This window comes from Danio aesculapii, chromosome 16, assembly GCF_903798145.1.
Source record: "Danio aesculapii chromosome 16, fDanAes4.1, whole genome shotgun sequence".
In the NCBI taxonomy this organism is placed as follows: Eukaryota; Metazoa; Chordata; class Actinopteri; order Cypriniformes; family Danionidae; genus Danio; species Danio aesculapii.
The window spans coordinates 18,202,477-18,220,968 of NC_079450.1; the positions used below are offsets into that span (position 1 = coordinate 18,202,477).

The 18,492-nt window shown below is 33.4% G+C and overlaps 1 protein-coding gene across 1 annotated transcript in view; it reads right to left on the minus strand.

Moving 5' to 3' along the window:
* emc2 (ER membrane protein complex subunit 2) overlaps positions 1–16,862 on the minus strand; it is a 73,173-nt gene extending 56,311 nt beyond the window's left edge. The window contains 5 exon segments of the mRNA XM_056475966.1: positions 1,197–1,282; positions 8,784–8,848; positions 14,565–14,600; positions 14,603–14,677; positions 16,819–16,862. Of these exon segments, the coding sequence (XP_056331941.1) occupies positions 1,197–1,282; positions 8,784–8,848; positions 14,565–14,600; positions 14,603–14,675 (260 nt within the window). The 5' untranslated portion in view covers positions 14,676–14,677; positions 16,819–16,862.
* Between the last annotated feature and the right edge of the window lie 1,630 nt (positions 16,863–18,492).

The following is an 18,492-nucleotide window of genomic DNA, read 5'->3' on the forward strand; positions in this document are numbered from 1 at the left end:
TTACTTTTCTAGGTAACAAGTAAAGTAACACATTACTTTTTCAAATTAAGTAATAATATTTGAGAATGCAGAAACAGGCAGAAAGGAAGACTGCAGAGCCTTACACTTCTGTGGTAGAAATATTCTCTTAATTTTGAACACATGGAAGAAAACGAAAAGTGGATTATCTGAATGGACAGTGATTTTACTTTTTAATAAGACAAAAAGTACAAAAGTAGCAAACGCATTGCTTTAAACTTTAATTAATTTGTATATACGACAGGTATAGCTCTGGGATCAGGAAGTTCTCCGAAGATAACATGATCCTACATAATTTTTTTTATGTGTTTTTTTTTTTTAAAGGTAAATGAAGGTAGTGCTGTTGTTAATTGCAGAGCTTCTCTATTAAAAAAAAAGAAGAAAAAAAACCTGCAAGTTCTGAAAAAGATCAAGCCTCAGCCAGGTCAGAAAAAGTAAAGCAAAAGTAACGTAATGCATTACTTTCTATAAAAAGTAACTAAGTAACGCAACTAGTTACTTTTTTTGGCGAGTAACTCAATAATGTAATGCATTACTATCCCCACTGGTTACCATTTATTTATATATATATATATATATATATATATATATATATATATATATATATATATATATATATATATATATATATATATATATATATACACACACACACACACACACACACACACAATTTTAAACTATAAATAAAAATAAAAACAACATTCTTTAACGTCATCCAAGATCAATTTGTAGTTATATTATTTAAGTATTGGCTCCATTGTACACCACATTTTAAGACCAACCATAAAAAGCACCATTGAGATAGGGCAAAATCCTTTGAAAGAGGAAACGCTGACCATGGGTACTATGTTTGCTGGTATGGCTGGCCTTGTTTTCCCAACCAGAGAGGCAAATAAAAAGACAGAGGTGAAAAAAGCATAGAGGGACCCCCAGAATAATAGCGGGAGAGACCACTTCCGCCTTCCAAATTCCTCGCTCAGGCAAAAGAGCCACAGGACTACCGAGGGTTGAGACGTTCTCTCTTGCTTTTCCACTTAGCAGAAGGAACGGTGGCTTGCAAAATAAACAGCCTCCCTTCCCACGTATCCTGCCACTTCCATCCCAGAACAGCCCTCCTCCTCCTCCACCCAATCCAAGGACGTGGTGTTAAGACGGTGCTGCGGTGAGTGTCTTACCTCTCCAGAGCCTCCAGCCGCATCCCTGCTAATCGCTTCACTCTGTGACTGTCTGGAAACTGCCTCTTCAGCTCCTGTAGGCAACTCTACGCAAACAAAAACAACAACAACAGTGGGGTTAACCGAACATGCAAGTTTTCCGAACACTCTCCGCAAACTGGTTTTCCAAACGTTTCCCATGTCTGCCATGGTTTGTCATAAAGAAAGTGCTGTTTTAAGCTCAAGCTGCTGGTGTGAATGAAATTAGACGAAAAAGTTATTTTCCCTGCATATTTGGATATAATATCAATGATAATGTACTTACAACGTCACTGTTCAAAATAATTTTTCAAAATAATTTTTTAAATGTCTTTGACAGGGGTCTCATGCTCAACCCGGCTGAATTTACTTGATCAAAAATACAATAAAAGCTATAATATTGTAAAATTATTGCAATTAAAAATGACCTGCTTTATTGTTTAAAGCGCACTTATTTTAGCCCTTTTTCAAGATTTAAGATGAGTCTTTTGTGTCTCCAGAATATGTCTGTAAAGTTTCAACTCAAAACACCCATCAGATTATTTATTACACCTTTCAGAATATTGGAATTTTCTGTTTTAAACACATTGTAGCTGTTTTTGTTGCCTGTGCCTTTAATGCAAATGAGCAAGCTTTCCCACCCACCGTTCCCATGTGCCTGTCAGATTGTGCCTCAATCTCCGGCTGCGTCAGATAAACAGCACAGTGACAGACATGAAGAAAGCAGATCTCACGTAATATATACTACAGTAAGAACTTTACCAATGATTATTTGATGTATTTGTTGTGGAGTTAATTCAAGCCTTTCTGCAATGATGAGTCACACACTATGTCGTTACAAAGTTCACGCACACACACGTTTAACTTTGCACTGATTTTGCATCCAAATTTGACAGGATACATGTGAATATCCACTGCTGTATGGATAGCCGTTATGTTAATGTACAAAATAAACCTGATTTAACGTCCACAAACCGGGATTAAAGCTTCTTCTTTTATAATTGTACTGACATGCAGCTGTGGTGATGAATAACAGAGATTTTACTATCTTTACTTAATTACAAACATGCACTGTTTTAAAAACGTTTTAAACTTGTAAAACTCATTCTTGAGGTGCTGCTGAACACAGAGAGCTGAAGAGATCTTTTAATCCCAGTTGCTTTGTGCATGTCCTGTCTTGTTGATATGATTATAGGTGTTACTACGAAGACATGTTTGTTTATTCTTGTTCTGGTAAAGATTAATTTTTATGCAGTCATTACTTCAGTATTAAACCATTTATTAAAATCATTATTACATGCTGATATGGTAAACAGCTAAAAACTCAAAAAAAGATTTTGCTGCTCTAAAACTACTTAAAATGAGCTGAATTTTTAAGTTTTTTTGGGATTTTTTTTTTTTTTTTTTAAGGGTTTTTATTAATTTAAGTTGATTAAAAATAAAACAATTAAGTTAACACTATCAATTTGTGTAAAGACAACATGAAGGAAATGAATGGAATCCAGCATATTTTGCAGCACATATTTAGATTTTAATTTAATTAGTTTAATTTTCAACTTTCTTTGAGGACCAGAACTTGAGTGTATTTGCTAAAAGAAATTAATACAAATCAATTAGGTTAACTTAAATGTTTTATGTCCAATCCACATAAATTTGTTTTATTTGTTTAAATTTGTTTACTTTCATTTAAAAAGAATTCTTACCGACCCCAAATTTTAAAATAGGAAACATTACTTATTTACCACCTAGTGTAAGCCTTTGCTTTTGACTAAACAACTACACATTTCTTTTAGAATCAATTCATGTTAATATTAATATTTGGAATAAACGAAAGCTGAGGTATCGAATATTATTCATAAACAAAAATATAAGCAACAGTATTTTTATAATAAAAACTTAATCTAGTGACCAATAAATTGCTTAACAAAAAGAACTATTATCTTATTTGTCACATTTTAAAGCATAAACATAAAAAAATCCAGACATCATTTTAAAAATCAGTACTCAAAAAAAGACTTTTGCTGCTTATTCAAATTACTTATTTAAAATGAGTTGAAAAAACACAATTCTTATTTTTTTTGGCAGAAAACAACTGTTTTATATTCAACAAGGAATCGTGTTTTTACAATGAGTTATTTGCGCATAGAACAAATTCATTTATTTTATGCCCCATTTTAGAGACTATGCAAAGCCAACTGGATTACGCAGTACTTGAAAACTATTCTACGACTCTCAAGGGTGATGAAATGTGGGCTTAAATTTTTTTTCCTCCACAGCATTTAAAAACTTTATAGATCTACTCTAAAAAGTGTGATGTGACTAGTTTGACAAGACAATATCCCAGCGAAGGTTTCTGCCGACCATAAAATGAAACAGTAACTTTCCTGTCCATGGGTGCCATAATAAACAGGTCGGCCATACAGCTGTGAGGGAAGACGTGAAAAATTGCAAGTGACGTGGGTGAGAATTCAGAACACTACACAGCGGGATCCCACAATTCCACACTGGCTACTATAAAAAGCAGAAGCAGGATGCTACTTTTACCAGTTCTTTCCCACTGAGATGAACAGGCCCCTGTTTTTTTCACAGTGACTTGGTATGGAATGGTTAGTGTCAAATCCAATGTTTTCCTGGTTAGGATGGAAAGTTTGCTCTGTGGCTTAGCCTGGCTGACCCATCATGCTCACAGACGGGTTTTCCCACTGTTTTCCTAGCCACTACTACTGTAGGTGTCTCAAGTCAACAAGGAAAATCCTAATTGCTGAAACTATGCTTTATTTCAATCCCAAGTCAATTATTTCTCCAAAAGTAAATTGCAAAATGATGCAAAATGATTTATCCTTTTTTTTTTATATATTTTTTAAATTTATTTCTTAAATAGTGTTAAGCGTTCATCAGATACAGTTGAAGTCAGAACTATTAGCCCCCCTTTGATTTTTTTTTTCTTTTTTAAATATTTCCCAAATGATGTTTAACAGAGCAAGTAAATTTTCAGCGTATGTCTGATATTTTTTCTTCTGGAGAAAGTCTTACTTGTTTTATTACAGCTAGAACAAAAGCAGTTTTTAATATTTTTTTTTTTTTAATTTTAAGGTCAAAACTATTAGCCCCTTCAAGCAATATTTTAAATTCATATTTTTAATAGGACGCTATAATATTATATATGTGCATATACATTAAATTAGTTAGTACTAAAGCCAAATCTGGAGCTTATCTAACAGAATAACTTACGATAATGGTCCTAAAAATAGTACACCTGAATTTATATGTTATAGAAAAATACTAAATACAAATTTAAAAAAAAAAAGAGGGAAAAAAAAGAGAAACAAAAATGTTGAAATTTTGTAGGCTGTAATTTATTTTTGCAATATTTAGCTTGAATTTAATTGTATTATCTTTCAATTTCTAAATAAGTTTGGAGCCGAAAATATCATTTTGATAAATATATCCGTTTAATCAATCTGTTTTGTTTAAACTCACCAAAATATATCGTCTATATTACCTGAGAAATGGATAAAAATATTCATTTTCAAAATGGGGTGTACTCAATTATGCTGAGCACTGTATATAATAATAAAAGTAACTAACTACCAAGGAAAGTAACTACTGCGTTACTTTGAAGGGCACCAATTTTAACCCTTTTTCAAGATTTAATATAAATCCTTTGTGTTTCCAGAATGTGCCTGTAAATTACAGCTCAAAACACCCATCAGATTATTTATTATACCTTTTTAAATCTGGAAAATGGTAGCTGCTTTAACAGTGTAGCTGTTTTTGTTACCTGTGCTTTTAATGCTAAAGAGCTGGTTCTCCCCACCCACCGTTGTGTTTATCACAGCCATAGCCTACACGTAGACAAACAGCTCAGTGATAGACAAGAATGAAGCAGATCTCCTTTATACAGTTAGAACTTTCACAATGGTTATTTGATATATTTGTTGTGGAGTTAGTTTAAGCCTTTCTGAAGCGATGAGTCACACACAATATCGTTATAAAGTTCGCTCACGCGCACACACAAACGATAGCTTTGCACTCTTTTTGCATGGCAAATGTGACAATAAACAAGTTAATTTCCACTGCTGTATGGATATCCATTATGTTAATGTACAAAATAAACCTGATTTAAGTCTACAAACTGGGATTGAAGCGTATTCTTTTATAATTGTATTGATGCTATGCGGCTATGGTGATGAACTTTGTAGAAATTTTACTGACTTATTACAAACATGCACTGTTTTAAAAAGTTTTAAACTTGTAAAACTCACTCTTGATCGCATTTGATGATGACTGATGAGCACAGCGAGCTGAACAGAGATTTTAATAAAATGTTGATATGATTATACGCATTACTAAGGACCCATTTTAATACGGGCCTGTCAATCAATTCGGTGGGCGGGGAAACTGCACTCCTACATCAAGTTCCGGTCTGCCTTAAAATGGGAGGGATTTGGATGCTATTTTAATGTCAGGAAATAAAAAATTTAAAAAAAGAGACTTATTGTGTTTTATCACCCCAATATGACAGTGGACACTATACCTACAGTTCTGTCCAAACAGCTTGCAAAAAAGTTAAAAGTTAAAAAAGTCTAATTTGTCAAATGACTTTAAAATAAATATAAAACATTGTATACTAATCTACACCATTTTAAAGTTGTTGTGGTACAATGTGAGAGACAACCATCAAATTAAGCATATCATTACAAATATTATCATTACTATTGTTGCACAATAAAACACAATTGATGGTTTAGAACTTTAAGGGAAAAGTAGTGCATATATTTCCAGTTTGCAAATGCTGTCTTTGAACTTGTTGGATTTGCCTGACTCCTGGTTGTTGTGTGACACTGACCTAGCGTGTGCTTGTGTAAACACCCGTACTGTACTACCTCTGACTGGCAAATGATAGAAATGTACTCTGTATAAGCCAATCATCGCGTTCTCAATTACACCACGTTCACAAACACACCAATCATCATCACACACAGCCACTCCAGAGAGGTCCTATAGCTGAAAGATGCTACACGCATGCAAACCGCTTCAGTGTTCTCAATTATAGTAGCGCGCATTTTACTGTCAGTAACGGTAACAACGTTGTAATGGGGAAACAGAAACTTATTTGATTACTTGTTACTGAAAAAGCATCACCGTTAGTAACACTGTTTATTTATAGTAGGGATGCTCAAAATAACCGATTAACCGTTAACCGGAAGGGAGCGTTTGTAACTGATTAATGGTATCAGTTCAATGATGAAAAAACATTATTTTATATATTTTTAAGGTTTGGCTGCATAAGGGGTCCAATCACCGAACAAGCTTTTTGCATTGAGAGAACAACTTTTGAATGGTTTACTAACAGCTGCGAGCGTTTTGCGCGCTTCACACCTCACGTTTTGGTATTGCACGCTGTGTGCTCGCAATTGAAATAAAAATCAACTCTGAGCAGGGAAAGCGCATTACGTCAGTCCCATCTTTTCATTCTTCAATTACATGACAGCAGAGACAGGGTATCCGTTGAGGTGACAGCAGTGTTTGTGTTTTCAAGATGACTACGGAGAACTTTTAATGATGATATTAAACTGATGCTTTAATTTTACAGCTTATTAAACATGTATGCAAAAGAATGCAATATCAAATGTAAACAACAAAAGTGTTATATGCTATAGCAGCCTATACTTTACAAAAAGTCAACATATTAGCCTTAATGTTCATTGTCACTGTCTTTCATCACAAGCAGCGCCTGCACATGAACCACGAGTGAGACGAGTGAAAGACAGAGGAAATTAGTCATCATCATAAGACATAGTCTTTAAACTATTGACTTCCACTAAAAATGTTGACAAAGGTTTTGTGATATAATAATAACCACAGAGCATGAATTAAATGCATATTTTCTGTGGAGTGATCGTTTTGAGGTAGCCTGATATTTTTATTTGACGGGAGAAAAAAAAACTTAATTGGAAGAAACAGTCTATGCTGGTTTTTAAAAAGGATTCAGTCAGTGTTTTCATTTTCTAAATTTGTCATTTAAGTGAAAAATATCTAGGGCAGGCCTATTTCTTTTTTTTTTTTTATTTAGTTTATTCTTTCTTTATATGTTGTTGGAAACACTGCAGGTGCGTGAAGATGCTCTGTTATGTTCCGTTTGCTGCTGTTCGTATGTTAAGATAAATTAGTTTTTAAAAAATGCAATATTTAATGTCACAAAATAGACACTTAAAAATAAATAATAATTTAACATTAATCTGACCAGTTAACGGTTAATATTTGATTAATGAACAGATGACGGTTGGCAAAATTGAACTGAACTGAGCATCTCTAATTTATAGTGTTGTTATTCGCATCCCTAATAAGCACACACTTACTCTTTCAGCAATATATACATTTCTACATACAGTTGAAGTCAGAATTATTCGATTTTTTTTTCATTATTAAATATTTCCTAAATGATGTTTAACAGAGAAAGAAAATTTTAACAGTATTTTCTATAATAATTTTTCTTCTGGAGAAAGTCTTATTTGTTTTATTTCGGTTAGAATAAAAGCAGTTGTTAACATTTTTTAAAGCCATTTTAAGGTCAATATTATTAGCATCGTTATCAATCAATATTTTTTCATTTGTCTAGAGAACAAACCATTTTTATACAATAATTTGCCTAATTACCCTAACTAGCCTAGTTAACCTAATTAACCTTAATAAATCTATAAATTGCACATTAAACTAGGGTTGTCACAATACTGGAATTCGGTGCCAATCGATACATAAATTTTAAAAACGCCAAAAAATTTTAAAAACATTCACGCTAACATTTGAGCGCTCAACAGAAATGACTGTAATCGGCCGTGAAGGTCATCAGTTCACCAAACTCACCCCTGTTTACTGAGTCTAACCACAGGACTGGCTCGTATATCAGGTTATAGACAAACCAGCTAATCAACGTCATTTCTGTTGAGCACGTAAACACAATGGCAAATCAGTGGTGTTTAACAGTATGCTCAACAGTGCTCAAATGTTTGCGGGAAATGGAAAATTTCAAATTAAAAAAAAAAAAAAGTACAAATTTAAAAAAAAAAAATTCGATTTTCAGTATCATGACAACCTGCTTTAAGCTGAATCTACTATCTAATAAAATATCAAGTAAAATATTATGTAGTCATCATGGCAAATATGTTAAAAAAGTAATAGTTATTAAAGGTTTTATGTTTAAAAATGTGTTGAAAAAACTTCTTTCCGTTGAAAAGAAATAATAATTATAATAATTATTAATAATTCAGACATTAATTGTAAAAGTGCATGCGGACATATGTTGTATGAATAAGAATGAAAGAAAAATCATTTAAATAACAGGCAGAAAGAAAAAACATATGTTACAAACCAAATTAGGTCGAGAGAAAAACTATGTACAGGCAGGGAGTACATCAAAATGTTAACTTTAAAAATCAGATCAAGTCTAAATTGGTCCATTACAAAATAAAATGTTCCCTTTTCTGATTCACAAATGCTGTAATTTGCTCCATTTTATAAAATGATGCTTTTCCAATGGACAAAATGATTTCTGGGAGTGTTACTCACCCAGGCCAGATCATCACGACTGCAGTCCAGCGCGGCGATCATCACCTGCTCGTAAATTATCCAAACTGAGCACAGGAGACAAACATAACATGACACCATATTAGTAAGTCCATTTTTTCAACATGGCAGCAAAAAAATGATGAATGAACATCCGGCCCATGTGAACTCCTTCGAGCAAATGGTGACGTTTCTTCTCTGTGTCATTAGAAAAGACGATCTTTAGCATCTGTCAGCGACGCAGTTTGTCTCCGAGTGTGGGCGATTTGGCAAGTCTCATGGAAACGCTCAGGAAATTCACGCCGCACCGCCAAACAAAACTTAGATGCTGAATTGTGACAAGAAAACCTTGGCGAATTCATCAGTTTTATGTATCAGTTGAGTCAAAGACCGCAAAGGGTGAGCGAATTTCACCCTCTATTCATCATGACATGCGTTGCGTGCTGAAATCGCACAGCTATCGGCGTCTCGTCCCGAATAAGTGCGTCGTTACCTTGACAAACTGCTGGAATTTGAAATTCCTACAATTAAATGCTTAAGTCGTTCTCAAGATGGCCACATTTAACGTTTAACTGGCAACCATAACAAAGCGAGGGGCTTTACTCTACTTACAATAAATGAAACTGATTAGTGGGCTTGGCTAATGGATCCAATTAATGAAAGTAATGCTCCATGACAGACAAGCATGCCCGAGTCTGCCGGTTGAATGATTTCAAATGTGCTAATTGGGAAAGAACTGTAAAATCCCACTGAACACGAAAAAAAAACTGATATGCCAAAACAAACAAAGTTTTTTTGTGCTGTTTTTATGATTCCAAGTCTTGCTTTGATAATTACCATCTTGTTTCACAGCCAATTTAAAAGCTGGTTTCAATAAAAACAAGCTGTGTAAAGTATTTACCCCACTCTTTAAAGACAGTATGAAAGAATTATAAAATCACAATAACAAAAATGTTTACACTGTACATTTATAAAATGCAGATTATCGCACAGCAAGTACTATTCATTTGTGTCTTTGCTTTATTTTTCCTTCATTAGATATAAAACGTCCTAAAGCCATGACATTTCTTTTTGCTTGTATCGCAGAAAATGTGTTTTTGAGGGCTGTTTGGCGACTTAATCCTTGGCTGTGTCATTGTTGTTTGCTAAGATTCCTAAAACAGTGGTGTTGTTCTCTGACGAACAGCCAAAAGGCTATTAATAATAGTTATTTGAGATTACATGTGGTTTTAAAATAACAATATGGATGAAGAGAAAGAAAGGTTTAAATTCAATTTGAGTAGAAAAGAGCCCAATTTGGCCAATCGGTAAACCAAAATTGTCAACTATAGGAGTGAGTTTTAGAGCGAGTATGAAGGATTGGATCACCTCTGAGATAATGATTTTAGCTGAAGAGAGTCTTGGCTTTAGCGGGCTCTTGTTTGACAACACGATTGCAGGACTTCATCTGCTTGTCTGGCTTAAAAACCCAGAACTGACCAAAGCAAATAAATATCAAGCCATCTGAAATGTTTCTGCTGTTTCCGCTATAACCTCATTTTGATGTGGAGAGAATGTAGCTATCAGACACTTGAGGACAAATCAAGAAGCAGGAAAAGAAACTTCTGCTATAGTCATATTCAAGAGGTCATGCAATATTTTTATGAGAGCAACAACACAGTGTTCACCCAAACTCATACTCTGTAATTGGAGATAGGGCTGCACGATATTGGAAAAACATGATAATGCGATGTTTTATTTTTCATCTATAAATATTGCATATGAATACAGTTTTACAAGGTGGTCTGTTTGACAGTATTCTGTGGAGTCTATCAGTATTCAGGTACAGAAATGAAATAATCACAATGCAAAAAAAAAAAAAACCTTTCTTACGTTGCTTTGTCTCGTTTTTAGTACAAATATTTAAAAATTCTTCAAGTATCAAAATAAGTAAAAATATTGTTTGTTTTCACCTTCAGAAGAAATAAGTAAAAATGAAGAGTTTTCCTTAAACAAGCAACATTATCTGCCAATGGGGTACATAAATAATCTGACTTTGCTTTGAAATGTAGACATTTGGACTGTAAAGACAAAAATGATAATATGCAATAATCATCTGATAAATAGTTAATTTTTGTTATACCTCTAAACATCATAATTTCTTGTGGCCAAATGTTTTGAGCTCTCCAAAAAACACAAGTAAATGATAACGTTCACTCTATTGTGGTTAAACTTAGCAGTGACTACAATTACATGTGTTCTGTGGCTCCTGTACGGAACTATAATTCTGACTCAACTTTGCGAATCTTGCGATGTGACTATTGCCGATGCACATATTGCGATATCGTTGCTGAAACAATATATTGTGCAGCAATATATAATAAAAGAGAGTTAAGGAAATAAACTGTTCACTTACTAGCAGAAATTATTTGTATTTTATTGAAAACATTTTTTTTTTACTTGAAATAAATAAAAAGATTTCTTTATAGGTTGTCAATTGCAATTTTATACTGTTTTCAGTTTATTACATACAATCAACATAGTTACTCTACCTTGGTAATAGAGTTTGGTAATCCGATGCGGAAATTTAAAATTTAAAATGGCACCATGTTACTAATAAAATCATGATAAAAAAGACTTTTAACAACCCACTGTGCGATCAGTCATAATGTTCATATGTTTCTAGTGAGAAAAGCTTATTTGATCAAAATTAGTGTTGGTTTAAGAACTTTTAGATCTAAATATTTTTCAGAGAACACACATTGCTTCAGATATTATCAGTGAGGGTGAGTGACATTTCCTTTATTTCACCTTACGGCAACAGAAGTAAATAATAAAGTAAGGAGTTGAACTGAATTTAAGTAAAGCAAATTTGTGTCTGATACACATTTTTAAAAAGTTATATGAAACAACTTAATGTGGAAGAAAAAAATGACAGAGCTTTTCTAAATAATACACACTACCAATCAAAAGTTTGGGGCCAGTTTTTTCATGTTTTTTATTATTCTTTCATCAAGGCGGTGTAAAAAATGTAAAAAAAATAATAATAAATAAAATATTAAATATTTATTAAAAATATATATAATATTAATTAATATTAGAGTAATTTCTGAAGGATCATGTAACTCTGAAGACTGGAGTCATGAAGCTGAAAAATTCACCTTTAAAGTCACTGAAATAAATTATTAAATGAAAGTATAAACTACTTTTGAACAGTTATTTTATAGCGCAATAACATTTCACAATCCGTACTGGTTTTTGATTAAATAAATGCAGCCTTGCTGAGCAGGTATAGATTATTTTAAAACATTTAAAATCCTACTGACCCCAAACTTTTGACCGGTAGTGTAAATAAAATAACATCAAAATGAAAAGAAAAATAAACATATTTTGATTTCACAATGAATGAAAAAAAGACACTAATTTAGTCAAAACAAAATCATGATTTTCAGTTAAGGCACTTTTTGCAGAAAATATTACAATGTTATGGCCTGTAATGCTGTGAATTTAAAACAGAACCATCTGAGAAAAGAAAAGCACAAGAAAAGTAATGACTTTGGACACAAAAAGTAGAAGCAATTACAGAATTACACATGTGCTTGCTTTTATAAGCGAAACTTTATAGGTCTCATTTGTTAAATATAGATGAATTAACTAACATGAACATTTTCACAGCATACTTTGACAACATTAAAAATTATTCATGTTACGAACTAAATGTTAATAAACTGAATAAGCATTGGACATTAAGTTTAAAGACCTAAACCAAGAAAGTGGCGTATATATATACATATACATATATATATTACAGTAATTATATATGCTTACATACACATTTTCTTTTGAAACAACTGAATATACACTCATCGGCCACTTTATTAGGTACACCTTCCTAGTACCGGGTTGGACCCCCTTTTTCCTTCAGAACTGCCTTAATCCTTCGTGTAATAAATTCAACAACGTACTGGAAATATTCCTGAGAGTTTGGTCCATATTGACATGATAGCCTCACGCAGTTGCGGCAGATTTATCGGCTGCACATCCATGATACGAATCTCCCGTTCCACCACATCCCATAGGTGCTCTATTGGATTGAGTTCTGGTGACTGTGGAGGCCAGTCTGAAACCCAGTCTGAGATGATTCGTGCTTTATGACATGGTGCATTATCCTGCTGAAAATAGCCATCAGAAGATGGGTACACTGTGATCATAAAGGGATGGACATGGTCAGCAACAATACTCAGGTAGGCTGTGGTGTTGACACAATGCTCAATTGGTACAAATAGGCCCAAAGTGTGCCAGAAAAGAGCCCCCACAACATTACATCACCACCAGCCTGAACCATTGATACAAGGCAGGATAGATCCATGGTTTCATGTTGTTGACACCAAATTCTGGCCCCTACCATCCGAATATTGCAGCTAAAATCGAGACTCATCAGATCAGGCAACACTTTTCCAATCTTCTACTGTACAATTTTGGTGAACCTGTGTGAATTGTAGTCACAGTTTCCTGTTCATAGGTGACAGGAGTGGCACCTGGTGTGGTCTTCTGCTGCTGTAGCCCATCCACCTTAAGGTTGGACATTTTGTGCATTCAAAGATGCTCTTCTGTATACCTCTGTTGTAATGAGTTTTTATTTCACTTACTGTTGCCTTTTTATCAGCTCGAACCAGTCTGGCCATTATCCTCTGACCTCTGACATCAACAAGGCATTTGCGCCTACAGAACTGATGCTCACTAGATATTTTCTCTTTTTCAGACCATTCTCAGCAAACCCTAGAGATATTGTGCGCGAAAATCCTAGTAGATCAGCAGTTTCTGAAATACTCTGACCAGCCTGTCTGGCACCAACAACCATGGCATGTTCAAAGTCAGTTAAATCACCTTTCTTCCCCATTCTGATGCTCAGTTTAAACTGCAGAAGATCGTCTTGACCATGTCTACATGTCTAAATGCATTAAGTTGCTGCCATGTGATTGGCCGATAAGAAATTTGCGTTAGCGAGCAGTTGGACAGGTGTACCTAATAAAGTGGCCGGTGACTGTATATTCTTCTACAAGTAGTGAAACACAGTAAATCCAAGAACTTAATCCAAACTTCTTGTTTTTTAAATCTGATGATTAAATGTTGATGAAATTTTCTATAAACCCCCCCCTTTTTTTAATGCAATGCCTAAAGGAAAATAAAGGTTAATGGCTTCCACCACTGAACTTTTATTGCTCAGCCTGTTTAAAGCCCCACAAAACCCAAACTAGTCACTCAGAGAAGCTTATCTATATATTTTACTTAAAAAATAATATTAATAAGTTTTTAATGGCACACAACTTCTCAGCATGTTTTATCTCTCATTTTCATAGCAAACCCTTTCCAAGAAGCAGCACTCTAAATTCATCCTCTTTAAATCACTGTGCTGCTGCCATCAAAACATGGCTTTCATAACAAAATAACCACCTTTAATAAATTTCAGGACAATTACTGTCAAGCTTCAGTTGGACTGCTGTGGAAATGTTCCTATTATTTGTGTAATGGGAATATGGGCTCGGTGTTTTGCGAGCACTATGATGGTTCCATGCAATAAAAGTATATAGCTATACAGCCTATTTATATATAAATATCTGTCAGTTATCCTACTGCTTAGTGTCCATGTGTGCATAAAAACACATCCGATTCTTGTCAGGCGGGGCATCATCTTAACTGCTTCAATTACGAAATGCATTAATATAAAGCACTACAGTGTTACAGAGGCAGAATGTTTCTTTGTTTTGATATAGCAACACTTTTGTTTACTGTAATTGTACTTACTGTCATCTCCCAGTTTAGACGCATGCTCATTAATCACTCCTCACCGACATCCACAATCTGCTCACTGTTCCTGTAATTGTCTTCCCTCCACTTCCGGAGTTTGTCACGCATCTCTGAAATGCCATAAAGAAATGCATTAGCACTTGGCAGAAATTTTGAGCAGCAATTTATTTTCTTTATCAATAATTAACTTGTTATTTTAACTGCTGCTTTATTCACCTTCCTGCTTGTTTCAAAAATATAATGCTTACTTAGACTCACATGTTCCTGGTGATATTTCTTGCTTAATCAACACAACAACATAAAAAAATGCTTGTGATATATGAAGTTAAAAGCCTTGATGATGACAGTAATTCTGATAATGGTGTCAAAAAGATGAACGCATAAATTTGAGTTGAAGTTTATGTTATATTCACACATTCAAACTTCTCCTCAATAATATAATTCCAGAAAAGTCTTCTTTGCTAATTCTAAATAGTGAAATCTCATTAGTAGCCAACGATTATCAAAGTACAACATTGTTCACAGTCAAATAAAAAAAAATGCTAGTCTTGTTTCAAGTCATACTTGCATGCAATTTGACTAGAAACAAGAATAAATCATTTTTTGCACAAATCATATGAATAATACAGTTAATTTTTGTTATATCTCTAAACATCATAATTTCTTGTGCCCAAATGTTTTGAACTCTCCTAAAAATGCATGCAAATGATAAATTTAACTCTATTGTGGTTAAACTTAGCAGTGACTCTACAAATTGCATGTGTTCTGTGGCTCCTGGTCAACTATAATTGGTGACACAATAATATAATTCAGAAAAGTTTTCTTTGCTAATTCGAAATAGTGAAATAATATTAGCAGCCAGTGACTATTAAATCACAACATTGTTCACAGTCACATAAATAGTGCTAATGTTCCTTTCAAGTTATACTTGCATGCAATTTCATACCGAATACACAAAGTACCATGGTAAACACTAGGCATGGGTCAGTACAAGTTTTTGACGGTATGATAAGCTTGGATAAAAAATATCACGGTTTTCACAGTATTGTGTTTACTGCTCTAAAAATAATTTCTTTTTTTAATGTCTTAGTAAAAATAAAAATTCCCATTTAACACAATAAATTACATTTTATGAAACATTTATAATATTTTGGAACAGTAAACATGCTACATATTTAAAATAAACCACTGACTTCTACTAGCTTCATTAGCAAAACACAGATTTCCTAAAAAACACATAAAAAAAAACCTATTTATAAACCGTCTAAGTATACCTTAGAAACAGTATAACATAACATTTTTGCGGTTTTAATACCTTGACTTTTCCAAACCGCAGTAAACCTTGAAAACAGTTATCATCCCATGCCTAGTAAACACTATAGGGAGCGTGTCAGAAGTTGTCAGTGAACGAACGCGCGAACATAAAACACTTTAGGTAATAGCTAAATTATAATCAATGTAAATGCGCAACTAAAAAATAACAAACAAACAAAATTTGGCCATAAAAAATCTTATGTACTTACTGATTATTAATAATTGTAATGTTTATTTCTACTTATTAATGTTTCACCTGAGCAGAAAATGTATGAATGAAAAGCTAATGTCTGATATTTAATAATATTTATTATTATGACAATCAACCTTATATATGCCTTACTGTCAAATATTTTCTCACATCTAGAGGTTTATGTTTTATAGATAATATCATATCAGTACAATAAGATGTGCATAATGTGATAATGTGCAAACTAAATTTGTAGATTACTGAACTGAATTAAAATATCAGATTTCATCAGGTTAATCACAAAAACAAAGGGAGATGGAGATGATGATGATGATGATGATGATGATGATGATCTTATCAAGTAAAGTGAATCATTCTGATTGACTGTACATACAAATATTACATGAGATGCATTAGTATTTCACATCTGGTCTTTGTAAATCCTCATTTTCCCCAAAACAAACCAGACATCAAACTATTTTTTCAGCATTATGCATGTACAACATGATATTCAAACACAAAACACATTGTAAAATTTGCGAATGACAGTCGTAAAACACAGATTCTGTTATTAAGCTGTGCCTACGTATGCTAACAGGCTAGCATTTTGTCTTAAAGAAAAAGCACAACAAATAGACACTTGGAGCGATAACCTTTACAAACTGTACAACTCGGGTGACTATTGAATCACTACATATTACTCTGAAACATGTAATAAGCGCTGTTTACGAAAACAAAGTCATTTACCTTCCCAAGTGACATCGTACAGCTCCGATATGTGACGACATGTTTTTCAAAGCTCCGCCCTTGTGAACGGATTGGTGGATGGCAGTGACCGTCGATAGCTAATGCTGTGAGAAGGGTCATTGAAGGGCAAAGACCAAATCCTGTGAGGTTTTTAATTTATTTATGCAGGTTTTTTTATTAAGAAAGAAAGAAAGAAAGAAAGAAAGAAAGAAAGAAGAAAGAAAGAAAGAAGAAAGAAAGAAAGAAAGAAAGAAGACAGAAAGAAAGAAGAAAAAAGAACTTTAATATAGACATTATTATTAAGAGAAAGCTAATGGAAAAAAATAGACCGATTTATAATGTGTATTTATGTGTATACTATAGAGCCTATGGAGGACGAAAGCTGCAAAAACAATAAATAAATACACAAACAATAAATATATAAATGAGTAAGTAAATCCATACATTTTCTGCATAAATAAAACAATAAGTAAATAAATATGCAAATGATAAAAATAACTTATAACTAAATTGTGGATATATATATATATATATATATATATATATATATATATATATATATTATATATATATTATATATATATATATATATATATTTTGTTTATTGCACAGTTATTTATTTATTTGTTGTTTTTGCAGGTTTCGTCCTCCATTTTAAGGCTGCATGATATTGGAAACACAATTGCATTATTTGTTTTTCTACAACACATATTGCATTATTAAATCTATTTCACCAGACGGATTGAATAACTCTATTGTGAAGAATTCATTATATCAGAATGGCTGGGGGGATTTTATAGGGAAGTGCATCTGCATAAATTATTTATAAACTAGTTCAAATGAACTTCATGAAATGAACGAGATTTTAAAGGGGGGAAAACATACATACAGTGCATCTTGAAGTATTCATAGCGCTTCACTTTTTCCACATTTTTTTATGTTACAGCCTTATTCCAAAATGGATTAAATTAATTTATTTCCTCAAAATTCTACACACAATACCCCATAATGACAAAAAGATTTTTTTAAATTGTTGCAAATTTATAAAAAAAAATAAAAAATGAAAAATCACATGTACATAAGTATTCACAGCCTTTGCTCAATACTTTGTTGATGCACCTTTGACAGACATTACAGCCTCAAGTCTTTTTGAATATAATGCCACAAGCTTGGCACACCTGTCTTTGAGACTTTTTGCCCATTCCTCTTTATAGTACCTCTTACACGCTATCAGGGTTGGATGAGAAGCGACGGATACAGCCTCTTTCAGATTTCTTCAGAGATGTTTCAATAGGATTTAGGTTTGGGCTCTGGCTGGGCCACTCAGGACATTCACAGAGTTGTTGTGAGCCACTCTACTGATATTTGGCGGTGTGCTTTGGGTCATTGTCCAAGTCTGAGGTTAAGAGCACTCTGAAGCAGGTTTTCATTTCAGGATGTCTCTGTACATTGCTGCATGCATCTTTCCCTCTATCCTGACTAGTCTTCCAGTTCTTGCTGCTGAAAAATATCCCCACAGCATGATGCTGCCACCACCATGCTTCACTGTAGGGATGGTATTAGTCTGGTGATGAGCGGTGCTGGATTTCTCCAAACGTAATGCCTGGCTTCACTCCAAAGAGTTTCAACTTTAGTCTCATCAGACCAGAGAATTTGTTTCTTATGGTCTGAGAG